The sequence below is a fragment of the Dermacentor variabilis genome, chromosome 9 (assembly GCF_050947875.1).
Source record: "Dermacentor variabilis isolate Ectoservices chromosome 9, ASM5094787v1, whole genome shotgun sequence".
Lineage (NCBI taxonomy): Eukaryota > Metazoa > Arthropoda > Arachnida > Ixodida > Ixodidae > Dermacentor > Dermacentor variabilis.
The window spans coordinates 138,745,477-138,763,323 of record NC_134576.1 but is presented as its reverse complement, the minus strand read 5'-3'; the positions used below and the strand labels follow the sequence as shown (position 1 = coordinate 138,763,323).

The window sequence follows — 17,847 nt, the reverse complement described above, 5'->3', positions numbered from 1 at the left end:
GACGGAATAGTAACATAATATGTCAATAAAAGGCGAAACGCGCTAATGCATGGTTCACGGAAAGTTTAGAACAGAAACAATTACCACAGCAAGTAGTCACACGCACTCTCCGCACGCCCAGCACATCAATTCGAATTTAAACGCATGAGCAAATACAGCTGACGCCTGAGTTTAAAATAGCAAGACGCACTCGCGGCCCGTGCATGTACGGACGCCGTCAGACTTGACCCCAACAGTAAAGATGTAGCCATAGCGGCTTAACCTTAACACGATCTGCAAGGAGCAAACTAAGAACCAAAAGGATTTCAGTACCATCCGCCGGAGAAACAAGAAGACACTTAATGCATGTCCGGGTTAAGTATGATGGTGACTCCACATTCGGTGTACCTGTATCAGTATATATAACAAGCTGAAAAATCACCAAGCTATCGATAAACTTCGGTTTCCTAGTTCATTACTTTTTCATTTCTCTGTTTATCCATTCACTCATCCATTTACTTATTTTTACGGGTTCTGCGCCCCCATTCGTTCTTCTCACTTTACTTGCTCTTGTACGCACAGCTTCTGGCTTCGCTTTTGCAGCATCCGCTTTATTTTACGGCCCCACTTTGCGTTGGCGAGCAGCTTTTTGCTCGTCCTGTGGGCCGTTTCGTCGAGTTCGTAGCTTTTACAGCGCAACGCTCCAGCGCTTGTCCCCGTCGCTGTGGAAAATCTCGGTCTTCCGGGCCTCGTAAACAAACGAGGTAGTGAATAGCAGCTTCCCTCTGGTGTTCATTCCTTGTTTTAGACGTCGAGAAGCACTTTGCTTGGCGGTAGTGGGCGCCTGTGTTTGGTAAACAGCGTTACGCGGAGCCTCATCGTGTGATCTAGAACCTCACTTAACTCAACCAGAAATTGTTGTGCTTTCTGGAATCTGTTCTTCCTTTTCAGCGCCATTGCACCTGTGATGGGTCGTCGTAACCGTATCTCGTGGACACATTGCTCTAGTATCGCGAACGTTAACTTAACCACAGCTTCCTGAACCTTCCGCAGTCTATACACATTTCTCCTAGTAATTTTACATGGGACTCTTCTTTTCCGAGCTTTATTGTGTTCTCATGTTAACTTCAGCTGATACATGGCCACAGTGGCATCAAATACGTGGCGGTATGTGACTACATTAACAAATAGACCTACTTTGAACTTTTAATAGACACCTTAGGAATGAACTAAATAACGGCGTTACATTGTTATGTATACGTATTTGAATGCGTCTATTTGAGTTTTGGAATTGTTTCATTAACAAGATGCCTATAAAGCTAGCTGCCAAGGGTAATACGTCACGTGTATGCACTGTTTAGAGAATCACAATATGCGTGTTTGTTGCAAAGAGCGGAGAGCTGCAAACTTGGCAAATATTTTTCTGCCTTTAGTTTTGCCATATTTGTCAATATTTACGAAATGTCTGCGTAAACAAATAGGTACCTCTAGCATGTATCATTCGTCTTTTCATTTATATTCAACCCATATCGCTTTGATTGCTTGACAGCTTGCCCAAATGATGAAGCTTCTTCGAACAGGGAGAACGCGGCTCTGCCAGACCAGACGACGAGGTGCGTACTCACGTCTCCGTACGTTTTCGCGCTAGATTTGGGCGCCTCGCGATGTGAACTGACGTGGGACTAAGCAAGGGACTGTAGAGAACTTCTGCAGAAAGCGCAGCTCAACAGATTCGATACAGCAACGACCCCCTGAGGCACAGCGCCATGAGTATAGCCTTTCTAAATGTAACCTACCGTCACTCGCTCTCGGGTGAAATTACCTGCGAAGGCTGGACATTCCAGACGAAATGGTTCTCGCCGTCTGCTAAACCCAAAATGGGGCCAGCCATCTGCGGCTGCGCCAGCAGAGGCGAAGAGGCTCAATGATCTGTTCGCCCTAACGACCGGGCCCGACGAATGGCGGCGTGAAAACTTAATGTCCTCAGCGCTCAAGGCGGCGAGGAGTACAGCGCCAGTGGGTTCTTCTCAACTCGCAGCCTCTCTCGCAAGCAGCTCGGTCGCGGCCGGGGAGACACCGCAGGGTCCGTGCAGCTAATCAGGGGCCGCCGAATCAACGGAGCTCCTTACACAGTTTCTTACTGACGCTTTACGACATCCCACGCGGCAAGTTTGCTCGCCCTGATGTTATACGATCGGATCTTTCGCACTGTTCGTACTGTTCCGAGAGCCTCGAAAACAGCATTGCATCGATAGTGCACGCCCTTTTCTAGTCTACCAGGCCTTTTTTTGCTACCCTCGATAGACGCTACAGGTGCGATGGATGCTATAGATGGGCATTACGAGCAGCGTGTTGGATATGCTCGAATAGTCAGTCACAAGTCGGAGCTTGAACGTTGACCCACTTCTCATGTTCCCTCTATCAGCAGTGTGCCTGTGAACGCGTCCCATTATCCGATAGAAGCAAGCAGGACAACGGGGATTTCTGTCCCTTCTCTTCCGGTTCCCATCCGCACCTTTCCGCTTACTGTTATATCTCTCTGTTCCCCGTTTGTCCCCCACATAACAGTGCACTCTTACGTATTAAGAGTGACGTGAGGCTCCTATAAACTTAAAGTTCAAGAAATGACAAACAGCCACGTATATCGAGCCTCTTTTTTCCTTTAACGCTCGAGAGCGGGCGTTGAGCTAACCTTAGTCAGCGTTACGACCACGGGTGGTTACGGCCATCTACGTCCAGCTAGCTGTACGCCTCCCATACATCTACGCTGCGTGTGAGGAGCCGCCCACGCATGATCCTCGCATATGCGGGAAAACGGCACCGCGAACGTCGTTTATGCTGCTACTTAAGACTGTTATTCAAGGCTACAATAACCGCCCGCAAGAAAGACTTCCCGAGGCCAGCTTTTAACTACGTTTCAAGCACAACTCTATGGGTCCCTCTACGACGACCCTTCGTGTATATCTACAGAGAGAGAGAGAGAGAGAAAGGGAGAGACTGCACGACGGGCTACGTGAAAGGGGGAGGGGGTCTTCTTCCTCCCACGCCGTCTCCGTAAGGCGTGCCTGCCAGGCAAATGCCTTTTTTTCGACGTAAAAACTAACAAACGCCCGTCCTCGTTTTCGGGTTTGAATGGAAAGCCCCTGCGTGCATCTGCGCGTCATCTGCAGAGCGTGTACACAAACGTCGTGTACACGTGCGGAGGAACGTCTCGCGCGCGGAGATTAAAAGGGGGCGCCTGATGATGCAATCTCGCTCACGTAAACGCCGGGCAGCGCCCTTGTTGGAAGTGTGAACCTCGGCATTGTGTTGGTGCGAGAGAGCGAATTCGAGAGATTAAGGAGTGCGTCGAGCGCCAGGCATTGTGGCGGCGCGGTATCACTTCGCACGGCTGTATACGACGCCTCCTTGCCGTGTTCGTTTCCTTCTGCGGGCGAGGCACTCGAGTTCTGCTGGACCGCACGTAAAAGGGGGCTCGGATGTTTCGTTAAGAATTCGTTGCAACGCAATCAAGAGATTTCGCTATTCCCGTGTCTCCTAGTCGCATGAGAAGGTTGCAGAAGACAAGCATTCTGGTTATCCCGAGTGAATAATGCGGCTCTCTCTAAATTATCATCCTCGCCGTACGATTGTAATTTGCAACTTTGTGCCTGTGAAAAAAGAATCTCTCGCTTCGTCTTCGTCTACTTTACTTTTGTGTTTTTTGAGCATGTCGAGATAACACACTTGGTCGAGTATTAGCAAAACGAGCTTTGTGGTTTTTTCAATTTTTTCTTCTTTTTTTTTACAGCCCGTACATGCCTCCATTTTTTGCATTTTCTTTTCATTGAGCCGCCCATGGCACATAGCGCAAATCTGCACATCTGCAGTAAGATCTCTTGAACAGAATATTACTGGCTTGCCAGCTTGCAAGGATCAACTAGCGAACAGACAGTACTGCACAAACTAGCCATTTTTAGCTAGGCACGCTAGGGCAACAGTCTCAACTGCTGCATAGCGAGTGACTAAGGAAACGAAGAAACAGTGTGGGGATAAAGCCATTTTGCTGAAACGTGAACACTAGCGCCAGTTCAGGGCCAGTTCAGTATATATATATATATATATATATATATATATATATATATATATATATATATATATATATATATATATATATATATATATATATAAACTAAACTCCAACGTACTTCGTAGCACATTTTCGCGACAAACTCTTCTAGACAAATACTGATCCGAAGTTTTTCACTTCATGTGCATTAATGTCAATGATTAAAAAGATAGAGCTTCGTTACTCGTCTAACTGGTAAAATTGCGATAAAGCATTTGTCGCTCTTCTATAATCTAACAGAAAATGCAGAATTGTGCCACCCGCCACCAAAGCATTATTTCGTTCTTTTGTGTTTTTGTTTCTTTTTCAAACTTGTCCAAAAAAAAAGTAAGAAGCAAACAATGTGTATATGTGAGTCATTCTTGTTTCTAGCCTTTCAAGAAATGCAGTCCCTCCTGCGGTTTATCTAACGACTGGCGCTCTATACTTGTATTTCCATGCAACATGATCCATAAAAAAAAGGGGGCTTGGCTTGAATGCAGCAATTCGTTTTCATAAGTTTGTCCCTAGAAAACCCATGGCCTGGAAAGTTCTTGTCTCCTCATGATTTTGTTTGGTATTTTTGTTTACTGTCAACGTCGTTGACGCCTCTCATCTAGCAACAAAACGCTCACATCCATCATTCCCCACGAGGCGGTAGTGCAGTGTCACACTCTACGTTAGACTGTCTGGCTGCCAAATATTTTGTTCTCATAAGTTATTCGCATGTGAAATATACCTGCTCGGTTTCGCTCGCACATCGCAAGGCCGCTGCAGTCGTCAGCCTCCCTGCTTATCTGCACCGGCGTACTTTTCTAAGCTTCTCGCTCTTGAGTATCGAAGAGATTATGCAAAATATATGCAGCGCCAAGTACACTACATTATTCTCTTTCAGTCCAGATAAAACAATACGCAGCATTCGCGTTTTCATTATCATAGCCGCCACTAATATATTGGCCCGCACATTCGGGACAATTTTGTAATTCTGCTACACGATCGAAAGACCATCTTCCTGCAGCCGAAGCAAGCTGGCGTCACGGTCCTAGCCAAAAAACTAACCGAAATAAATATCGCAATAGCACCGACGCGTCGACCAATCGGCAGCGCCGAAATTGGCCATGCTTATCACTAGTTTATTCAGTTGATGCGTTGTATCGGCAATATCCTGATAAGCTGCGTCTGGCTGCGGGGACACCTGGGTGCTTCGAAACGATAATCTAGGCTCGGTAGAGAATAGTGGGTAATATAAGCAAGGGGCACGGTCTCAACATAAAGACAAAACGTGAAGTCTAAAGAAAAGTAGTGACATCAAATACGTTGACCTGAAATTTTGATTGCATAATGCAGCAGATTTTGTATTCCTGTATATTTTGCTGTTCTGTACCCTCATATTCTAAATGCCACCTTCGAGGACGAACACCCCCGGCACGCGATCACATCGACGCCGTTGTTTAGCCGGGATACGAGACGGGGTTTCGGCGACCAGTCGGGGGAAGTAAACAAGCCCGTGACGTCGGCACGGTGCCAAGTGAAATTGCTGCCATGCGAAGAAGTGAACCACACAGTATCCGGCCACTAGCTGCCTGATACACACGCATATACTAGCAACAAGTGGTGGTACACGGAATAAGCTACGAGTTGTAGCGCGAGCTGGAATCACGTACACCAGTACATAAATGATCAGAACGAATCAGTGGAAACACAAAACGGGACATGTACAGTGGCATAAAGTCTGTTAGCGAGATAATCTTTGCATCAAATTTTATGCACGCCGGGAAGCCGTCAATGCAAGTGTGGTTAGCCTAGAGATACAGAGTTTCTTCTTTTTTTTTTACGACATGCAGGTCTAAATCAAGTCCTGTAGAAATTCTTGCGCTCGCGGATCACTTTTATTGAAGTGTTTCCTTCGTTTTTGTTTGATTTCTTATTTATTTTATTAATTAGTGTATCTGTATTTTTTTAGTTTACCGGATTCGATTTCCTTTTATTATCCTGTATATCTTTATTTTATATTTCACATTATTATTCCAGAATAACAGGCCATGCGTTTCGCAAGGCTGGCAGCGTTGAAGTTCACTGTTGCTGTGTGTACCTAATCTACCACTCATTATAGTATTTTTATCTCGCGTTTCCGTATCAACCACAAGAGAGTTTTGAGAACTCTATTATAAGCGAATAACTGCTTGTAATCTTTCATTTTTGAGGACTATCGTACTCTGAAATGGAGCCTGTATAGCACGACCGTCTCCAACAACAGTTGAGGTTATCCCTTACGGCAGGAGTGCGATTTATCGGAATTAAAAAGGAGTCACCTTGAAACGTAACTTGGCGTCGTATACAAAGCCTGGCGGAATTCTATTATTATTATCATGCTGTGCAATAAAATGCTTAATCGCAGCAAAAAAGATGCAGTCACGTTACGCTCTTGCAGAAGCGCAAAGAGAAAAACAAGTCTGGCTAAACAATGTAGGACGTTGTTGAGGGCTACTTGGTTCATACTAGAAGGGAAGTTAAAACTGTGCGAAAAAACGAGCACAATCGAAAGGATCACACCTATAGCCTCTGCTTTGATTTTCAAGAATAAACAGTTGGCCGTCTGCGCTCGTTGCGTGTTGCGTGGTCCTTTAGACTACGCTTTTATGGTGCAGAAAATGCCACCCGAACACCATAACGCTCTGCCCCATTTTTTAGGCCATGTGAAATTTTATGTACGTAGGAAATAACTGCCAATTTTTCGTTTTCGTTTTCTGCTTTTTTTTTTTCAAAATGAAGGAAACGAAAATTTGGCAGTTATCCCCTACGTACATAAAATTTCACATGGCCTAAAAAATGTGGCAAAGCGTTATGGTGTTCGGGTGGCATTTTCTGCATCACATAGATTCAGTCGCATTTGCTCCATTGTGCACAGAAGGACACAGGCCACGTCAATGGGTTATGGAGGTTGCAGCCAGAAACATGTTAATCGTTTTGTCGATTGTGTCTCAGGAGTAGCATACAGAATTCCTCTAAGCTGTGGTCATATGTACATTGGCCAAACAGGCAGATGTGTCAACATATGCCTAAGAGAACAGAGAAATTCATTAAACGGCGCGCCATCTTCTCATTTCGCCTTACATTGTAAATCATGTCTGTGTAAACCCATCTTCAAAAACACAGTCATTTTTTTCTGTCACTCTAACGAAACCACACGAGAAATCTCGGATGCCTATCATATCATCAAAAATGCCGCGTTGTGTGTAACCCAACCATTATTATTACTACGTGATAAATACTTCAATTTTATTAATCATTATTCACACGTGCCTTAGATGCACGCTGTTCTTGTACCTCATCTTGACATGCGCGAAGCGTTCAGTTTCTATATATGTATTTTTTCCATATGTGTCTTAAAAATCAGTTGTGAGCGAGCGCGTGTGGCTTGTGTTTATTTGTCTACGTCTTCCGTGTTTTTAGCGCGCTAAGTTTTTATTAAGAGGCATGCAATGTCTGTTGTTATTGCTTCGACACACAACGGTCCTTTGCCTGCATTAGCCTAACTAAATTAGCGAGCAAGTCGCTAAACCCAGTGACAGTTTAGTCAGCCTAACTATAACTTTGTCTTTTTAGAGGCTCCCGGGCTTCTTTAGCGAACTTTTCAGTGAGGTACTTGGCGAGTAGATTGTCTTCGTACAATTATTCAAGAGACCTTGGTTAACCTCAAGGCCACGCCCCCATTTTATCCCAAGAGGATATATGCGCCTTCATTCGTCTCTGCTTCTAAAGGAATGCCGAAAAATTAATTAGTGAGCCAGATTACTGCAATAATGCTATCACTTTCTTTTTCTGGGCAAAGCGCGATGTCATATTATTTGAGAAAATTTTGGGCTTTTTTTCCCTTTTCACATTCCGACCTTTAGCACGCCACCTGAGGAAGCAATATTACGCTACAGGTTAAATAATATTAAGGACTATGTCTAGCAACAATTAAAACGTCATAATAAAAAGAGAAAGTTCAAAGCACGTTTTTGTAATCATCGTCACTTAATAACTCCTTGTTATAGGTGGGGTGTCTTCCGTCGCTACCCTGACAATTTCTTCATCCCAAAAATGTTACCAACAATGCCCTGAATTTTCCAGCAACTTCCTGTCAGCATATATAAGGAAATTAGCGTCATCACGTACGCGCTTTCAAAGCAGAGGAAAGGAAAAAGAAATTCACTGTGGTCGCGGCAGAGCGCATAACAATTTGCTTATTTGCTACAAAAAGTGAAACGTTAAGGTCACTTACACAATCGAAAACTATTATTTGACGTTTTGCAACCCATATGCGCGGTATTTTGTCATTGTGAACCGATTGCGAAAAGTCTCAACATCTCATAATTCAACCATCTCTCTCCCCCGCCCTCTCTCTCTCTCTCTCTCTCTCTCTCTCTCTCTCTCTCTCTCTCTCTCTCTCTCTCTCTCTCTCTCAAATTTCATAACTTCTCTTGCTCTCACTCGACAATCTAGAGCATTTCTTCTAGACTGCTGTGGTAGTAGTAGTGGCTTTTGTTGTTGTACACAATGATTTCACCTGAAATGCGCAATGTAGACTGTCATTTCTTGTGTATGTCTTTGGATACAAGGGCCGTTCAATGAAGATAGACTAATGTCCTGGCGTTCTTATTTCTGAAAATTATTCATCGGCACTTTTGTCCCTTTCTATATACTTCCTAGTAAGCGAAATGCGCTCGTCTCACTGCTTCTACCAAGCCTAAATAGCATGAGTGAAGTCATACCTTGCTACCTTCTTAAAAATCGTCTCCAATGTTTTAGCTACTCCTTGTTCCCTGTCTTGTTCCATGCCGAAGCATTTTCGTTCTTGACCGTTCCCTGAAGCATCGAAATGATTTCCTTATTCTTTCTTATTGTTCCTTATTGGCGCCCACCATCTTTGACCACGCCGGCCCCACTACAAATAGGGAGCGAGCACGATTGCAAGGTTAGACCGTATAGAACCCCCACCGGCTGTGGACATTAATGGACATTAAAGTGGATGAGCGGCAAGTTGTTCTTTCATCCACTTTAATTTCCATTAATTTATCGTTTCTTTATTTCATTTATTAAGCACAAGTAATTTCCCCCGTGTTGTCCTTGGTGTCAGTGTTTGTTGGCTTCTTATGATATGACTAATAAAAATCGGGCCCCTCTGCTTAACCCCCTTTTTTCTTGTTTAGCTTGACTTGATATTTTTGCCTTAAGTGCCCCTTTCAATCCTCTTGCATGCTAGATACACCATCTACTTTCTGTATTGCATGCGAAATGAAATGATTCTCATTCCGAAGCGTTCGCAGGCGCTCCCGCAGCACGACAATAACAGCCGATATAAGCTCGACGTACAAACCTCAATTGAAAACTACAGCGCGCACAAGCGGACAAGGACGAAACGAGAGTGAAATGGCCACAAACACTGACTTCCGACGTTTGTCTTCAACCTCCTCATTGCGCGGCGATCTTCAAGCCATGATAAACGACTCTTTCATTTCTTTAGATCGGTGAACCGAGCGTTGGGCTTACATGGGTCTACGTTTCTGTGACGCGAGGCGACATTGTTTACACATCGAAAAACATTGAACCTACACTGACACTTCGCGAAAAAAATATATTGAGTTTAACTTCCGGAAACTGCCCAGCGGGTTATGGAGGACGCTTTAGTGGAGAACTCCGGATTAATTTTGACCACCTGGGTTCATTATAGCTTGCACCAAAAGCAGGATACACGAGCGTTCTTCTTTTTTTTTTTTTCTGCAATCCGCCTCCATCGAAATGCGGCCTACACGGCCAGTAATCGAACCTCCAACATCATGCTCGGCATCAAAGCACGCTGGCCACTGAGCCACCGCGAAGGAACCCCTTCGATTCTTCCACGGGAGGACAAAAGCAAAGAGAACACGTGGAGGAACACCTGACTGCGGCGGCGAGCGCTCCTACGTCTCCTACGTATACGGCGAAGGAAAGCGGCCACCGGCTTTTCCGCTACGTGCGTAACGGTGAAGCGAGGAAACAAAAGATCACAACGGCAAGAAAAGGAAACTCGTTACCGCGGCGGCGGCGGCGGCTGCGGCGTCGGCGAAAGGCAGCTGACTCCCGATGGATGCGGACAAGTTTCGCGAGCGGTCGTCCTTGCGCTATGCGCCGTACCCCTCCGCCGCTTGCACCCCTTCTCTCTAGCTGCAACGCGCACCTTCCTCCGTACACCTCGAGGCCTGCACAGCCGACATCGCCTCGCCGCCTTGAGCCTCGCCACCTCCCCTTCCTCGCCCGTCGCGCTGCCCGTTAGCTGAAAGCGCGTCTACGAAACGGCAGCTGGCTCGTGCTGCCGACGCCGGACTTCCTCGCCGAGGGGACGACGCCCAGCCACCCAGAGACAACGCTCGTGGAAGACCGCGACTGAACGCGGCGCTTTTATAGAAACTGAGGAGCGGGGCCCTGTCGACTGACCGGCCGGCGAAGTGTGCGCCTCGTTTTAGCTCGGTTCTGTTGTGAGGCGCATGAAGAAGGACGCCCCGCGAGGCATGCGGCGCACGAACTGCGCGTTCGACTGTGCGCCTAGCATCCTCAGGCCGGCACGTCACTCGACTCAATTAGCTTGTTTTGCTCTGCACTTGCGACATGCTTTCATCGTGACAATGAAGCCGGACACTCCGCGGTGATTTTTCTTCTTTTTCCTGCCTGACTTAGCCGGTAAGAATACTTGAAGAAAAGAAATGAACGCTACAAAGAGAAGAACATGTATGACGGACAGGCGCTAACTTCCAACTAAACGTTTATTTGAAGAAACAGGATTTATATAGACACAAACAACAAAAGCACAACCGTGACTTCACGTCCGTCGTACATGTTCTTCTCTTAGTCCGCGTCTTTGTAGCGCTCATTTCTTTTCTTCAAGTATGTTAAACCAACTCGCCCACATCAAGCTTCTGCTGCTCCAATAAGAACGCAAACTGAATGAAATCGAAAGGAGGGGGAGTTCATATGCGCAATGAAACAGCTGCGGAAACAGCAGTGGCCTGGAGATCCTATGACCTAGGGATCCGGGGCCGAATTCAATATGTTTTTTTGTTCATAAGTGCTATCTGCCATTGGCTGACTCCCACAGCTATAGAATATCCAAACTCACCCGGTCTATACAGCGCGAGTGATATAATCGTTGTTGTAGTTGCCTCAAAACATGGCCCCAACTGGATTACGACTACATCTTTCTCTGTACTATTTATTTATTTATTTATTTCAAAAATGTGAAGGTAAACAAACTATGCAGAGTGAGGTGATGAGTGTTTGAACTGCGCTATGTATATATATACGCTGTCACGTGCACGAATTCATCGCTCCTTGACTTTTCTATCTTCCTTTCTTTTTATCACGTGTAACGTAATTAAAACCGGTCAGAAGGGTTCGCTTGCTGCAAGGTATATAACTAAAATGCGTTATAACATTATCGCTTATATATTTGCAACTACACTACCCAAGTACCTTACCTTAGTGTCGTTGTGTAGAGGAAAGAAGCCATTACTCGACCATGAGTGTGTCACGAGCGCAGACGCGTCATTGTCACGACACGCATGACGCAAACGGAGCTAAGTTTACCCTCACGCGCGGCGTTCGGAACGGCGTTGCTCGGTGGAATCCGAGCAGGAATGGCCACAATTGAGAGGGCTCAGTATGCCACAGTAGGTATACCTTCTTAAACTCAAGGTGGTGCTGATCAGAACTCGAAAGGCTTACAAATGTGAAGCTTTTAGCAAAATTCTCCCGCTTGTTCTGCCTTTCCTTTCACGCTTGCGTGGAGCTGACTTTGACGATGTTGCCTCGCGGAAAGAAGTAAAAAAAAAAAAACTGAGGCAGAGCGCCAGCTACGAGTGTGCATACGATTGGGAAAGAAGGAGAAAGGACCAGATCGGCCTCGGAATAACAGCAACAACAACAACACGACTCGGAAGCGCGTGTTTCTGCAGCCACGCCTTTGCCCCTGCTTATCCGCCTAATGCGCAGCCAATGAGCATCGCGTATTCATCGAAACAGCCGTTATTCCCTCGTATTTGTAAACGCAGCACGCGCCGGCGCCATGGCGTCAGTGCGATGCCTTCTGCGAAGGCTGTAGTACAACACATCGCACTTTTCTGTTCTCTCTCTTGTTTGTCTTCCTTGTGCCACCCACATTTTTTGGCAACAAGAAGGACCTCGAAAGTCCGCAGATGTACTCAGCATGCAAGTAACGTTCCATAGGACGTACAGGAAATGCTTCGTTCCCCTAGCATCTTTTGCTCATCTATGGCCTACATATGGGCTCCACGCCTATAAAGTGCAAGATGTCGTAAATGCTCGGTTTGAATATGGACGACGCTGTTGGACAGCAAACCTGTACTGTATGAGCCGCGACATATGTGTGCATATAACTGGATGAACGACGCAGTATAATATGCCTGAATGCACTATGGTTACGAGACAACGCAGCGCATTAAGTTGGCCATCATGGTTGCTTATTAGCCTGCGCTTAATTTACGTGTGCCAGCGTTCTGGCATTTCATCAATTTTGAAAACGTGGCCGTCTCGGGTGGAAGTCCGACCTCCCACCTCCCACTCTGCAGTAGAGTTCCCCAGCCACTGCACAACCGCAGCAAATGGCTGCCACATGCCTTGTCGTCTTCGAGACAATCCGTTGAGATACTGCAAAAAAGACGCTATTTGTGCAGAACATTCTATTACATACAACTGCACGACTATTAGTGCTCAAGCGTCTGCATATGCGGGTTGCACACATTTCATACGATATTTTACATTCTTAATCTACGGTTGCCCTGGTAACTGCTCACACAACGTTCTCGGTGTTGTCTATTTTTTTCTTTAGAATAAATGCTGGGAATGTGCTTCCGAGTGTAAATAAAATACCCCTAATTTAAAACATTCGTAGCACTTGAACATAACCCAGCCTCGAAACAAGGAGGCTGACTCGAATTTTTAGGTGCTAAGATGACGAATCAAAAACTTAGTGCAGTTGTTCATAAGGTGGCCACAGCATTACTTTTGAGAACGCAATTGCACAGAATCATTACAAATCAAGACTACTTAGAACAATGAAGTTCCAGCAGTTCCAGTCTGTTCTGTACAATCGTTCTCTCAAAAGTGATACTGTAGCCACCTAAGGGCGCCAACTTCATTTTTATTTTGAGGTCTTGGAACCTAAAGATCGGACCCATCAGTAGGCCATTTAGTAAAGTGTGTCATTAAAATACCAATTTCCCCGCTTTCTTTAGTCTTTCTTCTAAAAAAAAAAACCCGTTATGCGAGTTCGCTGACCAAGGCGCGGCACGTTCTTTTTCTTCCTTTTTTTTTTTTGTTACTTGCCTTACGCAGACCAGTATCTGCCTCCCCATACTAACGGGTCATATTATCCTGACAATTGTTGCCATGCGCCGATCAACGTTCTTTTTTTTTTTTCTGCTTAATGCAAGGACACGGTACTGCTATCTGTACATCTCACTTTGGCCCGCTGTCGAACACAAACGAGGCAAGAGAGCTTTATAGCGGCGTTCTGCGAATTTGCATCTACAAATCGTACCATCGGCTTCAGCCTTTGTCCGCTGTCCGGCAGGAATAGGGACCACTCCGTTCGGGTGATTATGGTGCTCCGCGTATAGGTATACATACTTTGCCGGCAGGCGCCGACGTGTGACCTTCCGGCGACGCCAGCGAACAGTACTCGAAGGCCGGCGGCGGTGAAGGACTGCCTTCCCCCATAGCGTTCGATACCAACCTCACATGAGGAAAAATCTAGACGCGCACATCCACCTATTTTATGTGGACGTCCGGCCATTTCCAGAATATTGTGCAACACTTCACAGTTTTAGTCGTTCTCATATTATTTTTATTATAGTAGTTTATTCAGGATACACTAGACATAATACATGGCTCAGGCCTGCCCGGGCTTCATAAGGCTTGTGCGGCAGTACCTCACACAGCACAGTTTCAGAAATAAACTATCCTGTCGTTTAGAAGTGCTTCGACGGGGTTTAGTTGCTATGGCACGGTTTTATTGTGTAACTTGTAAATTGCGCTACTTATGTGACATACAAAAACACTGACATGTAAACACGAAATGGACATGACCCTTGCACAGATCAGGATCTGCGTCCGTTTTGTATTTACGCGTCGGTGCCTTTTGGCGTGTCATCTAAGCGACGCTTACGCCATAGAGACATGTCCAGTCCTACACCCTCCCGTCCTATCTGCCATCTCGGGCGTCCCAGCATGGCTCGAGCACGTGACATATCGTCTGGTGTTAAAAGAGATCGTGCACATTCCTGGAGCAAAGGCATGCGGGCAAACTTCAAACAATCCATTGTCACGATCGATTGTCACAGACCAGAAAGCGCATCGAGGTGAAAATAAGTAAAGTTGAAGGGCGTAGCTGATTCGTAGCTTAAATGTCTCGACAATCAGCACAACAAAATGAGCAGAACGAAGAGAAGGGTGCACCGCGCTCTTTTCTATACTTTTTCGCCGCCGCTTATTTTGTTGCGCCCTTCAAGAAAGCCAAACCAAATAAGTACATAGAATGATGACTAGCCTGCCGTAATACTCTGAAGCCCTCCATTAAAAAAAGTGGCATTGAACCTCAGCAGAGCATATATGCGTCGACCGGCCACGAGCCATCTCAAGCTTTCAAGCGACCTCCATGTAAACGTCAGCAGGTTTCAGTGGTCCCCGTGAAAACTTCAGCAACAGCTGAGGTCTGCTTACGCGAACATTTTCAGGGATTTGGTGGTTATCTCTCAGTTACTGTACGCCTAGTGAGCAAGTATGGTGGTGAATGTGAACGCGTTAGTGCATACTTGGAAGAAGCAAGCAAGGGTGACTAAGGAAGAGGACATACATCAACGTCAGGCCGCGCACACTATCGCGTACGACCGCAACGCGTGGTTAAAACCGACCTATAATGCTAGCATCGCCAAGTACAAAGGAGCCGGCACTGCGGGCTTGCGAGTATCTTAAGCGTTTCTCTCGCGAATCCAAACATGCGTTTGTTGCCGGAGGAACAGCATTCGACCGCTGCTCGGCGCTTCGCATGGCTTCCTGTCGTGGGAAGCGAGGAATGTTTGTCTGTCGAAAGCGGCATCGCGTAGCGGGGGTGTGCCCGGGCGCATGACTGCCTTCGCGTGGATGGTGGGGCAACGCTCACCGCTGACTGCTTTTGTTTCTGCTGACAGAAGCCGCGTTATCAAAGCGGCCGGGCGAGTTTTGTGGCCCAGACGCGGTCGCTCTCGCTTTTCACTCTGGCGGAAAGGCTCGAAGGCTTTGACCCTGTTTCGGCCGTCTTCGGTCGCTGCCCGTTTCCTACTCCCTCGACCGGTGTCTAGAAGTGACGCGAGAGCCACGATTAAAGGTGTTCCGGGGCTTACGTACGCTCGCCGGACATAAATGGGGCACGAGGCTGGATTCAACGAGCACTGGAAGCTGGCTATGTGATGCGGCAAAATGCGAGGGCCCACTGCATTTGCAGGGCAACAACTCCTTCAGCAGTCTAAGATGGTATACTAATTCTACATATTGTTTGTAGGCGTAAGTTCCACTTTCTGTGGGTGCTGTAATGTTAGCGGACAGTTTTCTTGCTTAATACTTTCCGCATAACTTCCATTATTAGTGGCGTAGAGGTGTGATGTCGTTCCTGAAAATAATTTTTTTTTTTACATTCCCCATGTCGTTATGAATGTCAAAAGATTCTACCTTTGTTATTCTTTTTTTTTTCTTTTCTTTTGGGGGGGGAGGGTACTTTCCTAGCGACGATCGCAGCGCAGTAGAAATTTGCGATCGCCACACATTCTGGGGCACTGTTTTTTCGTGACTAGACAATGAAAGATCATTTAATATTGATGCGAGAGCTTCTCATGGAAGCAGCACGGCCCCGTCGCCGCTCAGAGAAAACGTGCCACGTCGAAGACTTGGTATGCTTTCAGTGGCCTGCCTGCTATCGCAGACGCAAGGCCGTACCTGTCACGATTAGCTCGACTTCGAGCCACTTAATGCAAGCATGGGCTTTCTACTTTCTTTTCTTTCCTCTTCGCTCATTTGCTTTCTTCAAATCTCGCTAGCTTAAGTATCAGAACTCACGCCACGGGAAAGAGTGCAGTTAATATTGCATATTGCATAATCTAGTATTTAAAGCTTACTCATCCGGAAGCTACCTGCTTAGCGTTTCCTGGGCTAAATGGGCTGTATAACGCTTATTACCTGACACGGAAAGGCATTTTGTTTTTTCTGCATCACTTATATATAGGCCGGGTTTCCAGCCAGACAAAAGCACTCAGACATATAAATCATTAACCGAATGAAAGCTGCCATAAGATTTGGTATAGCGGACTACCTTAAGACGACCAGAAGGCAATACTGATTTGACGAAACTCAGAACTCTGTCCCTCAACAAAAATGTAGTAGCGATATATGCGCACGCGCTTTCCCCGATCGGTTCTCAAGGTTTCCTGTTGTTCAATCTTCAAGAGGTCTTATGGTGCCCATTTTTTCATAAGCACGTCCACTTTCCAGTTCTAGACGCAAAAGCCCGTTAATGGCTACGTTCATTTCACAGCATAAGTAAGGTATATTTCAAAGAGTAAACGCACTTGTCACGAATGCTCTTGGCTGGGGATTTACTCCGCGCGCCAATCATGACCGAAGATCAGAAGCATCAAGTATATACTGTTCCATAAGGCACCATTAAAGTACGTACTGGCCCAGCCATTGTGATGGTGTCATGACAAGAAATCTCGTAAAATGAAGTTCACCAAGCACATAAAGAAAGAAGGTCTCGACAAACAACCTCCCAAGTTGAACTCACCCGAAATACTTGGAGGAAGTCCGGCCAACAAGAGCAGGTATCCCACAGGGCACATAAGACACTGCCACAGACGCCGAAGTTTATCGCTCTCCATTGTCAGTTTCATTGTTGCCTCCCAGGACACCCGAAGAAACGAACGATCACGCACTCACACACGCGCACATAAAATCACGGAAAAGAAAATTAAAAAGAAAAAGAATCGAACACCACCAGTATCCTGGACCCCTGGCTGTGAACCTCAAGGTGGACGTCACGCTCTCCTCGCGCAAGTCACGTGATTCCTCGATGACGTCACACCCAGCCGCGGGTCGGGCCCGCTGAAAGCCGCGCTGCGCCGCTGCCGGATGCGGTCGTCATCGGAACCTCGAGCAGCTGCAAACGCACGAGCAAAGCAGCGCGCAACCCAGTTCCCGCGGCAAGCGACAGCACGGCAAACCACCACGCGAGCGACTGAGCTGGCGCCTCGCGTTTCGGCGCGAACCGGGCCGCCGACGTCCGTTGGTCTCGAAAACAAAAAAAGAAGAAAAAAGGAACAGGTTGGGTGGCTCGCTGGTTGCAATCACGTGACTCTCCCTCTTTCCCTTGCGGCATCCCAGCCTCGTCCTCTTCCTTCAGCCTCCTCCTTTTCTTGTGCCTCGCGGCGTGACGTTACACGGAGGACGTACGCCGGCGACGTTTCGGCTCGTCCCTTTCTGCTCTCCGTCCTCCCCTTCCCACACCTCCCAGCCACCGCCGCCGTTTCGTCGTCGTCGTGCCATTCCACTGCTGGACCCGACCCGTTCGCTCTTGGTTTTTATTGAGACACACGGAATCCATCTCGTTCCTTGGCGAGCTACTTTCCTGGATGGCGCCCGCACCGGGTGTGCTTTACCTTGCTCTGGCGTGGGGCCAAGGGGTCAGCCCTCGTCTTGAAAGGAGTTCGTTTCGAAAA

At 46.7% G+C, this 17,847-nt stretch overlaps 1 protein-coding gene across 1 annotated transcript in view; it reads right to left on the bottom strand.

Annotated features, from left to right (window-relative positions):
- fw (CUB and Sushi multiple domains furrowed) overlaps positions 1-17,545 on the bottom strand; it is a 250,161-nt gene extending 232,616 nt beyond the window's left edge. The window contains exon 1 of the mRNA XM_075669699.1: positions 16,917-17,545. Within this exon, the coding sequence (XP_075525814.1) occupies positions 16,917-17,022 (106 nt within the window). The 5' untranslated portion in view covers positions 17,023-17,545. The remainder of the gene's footprint in view (positions 1-16,916) is intronic.
- Between the last annotated feature and the right edge of the window lie 302 nt (positions 17,546-17,847).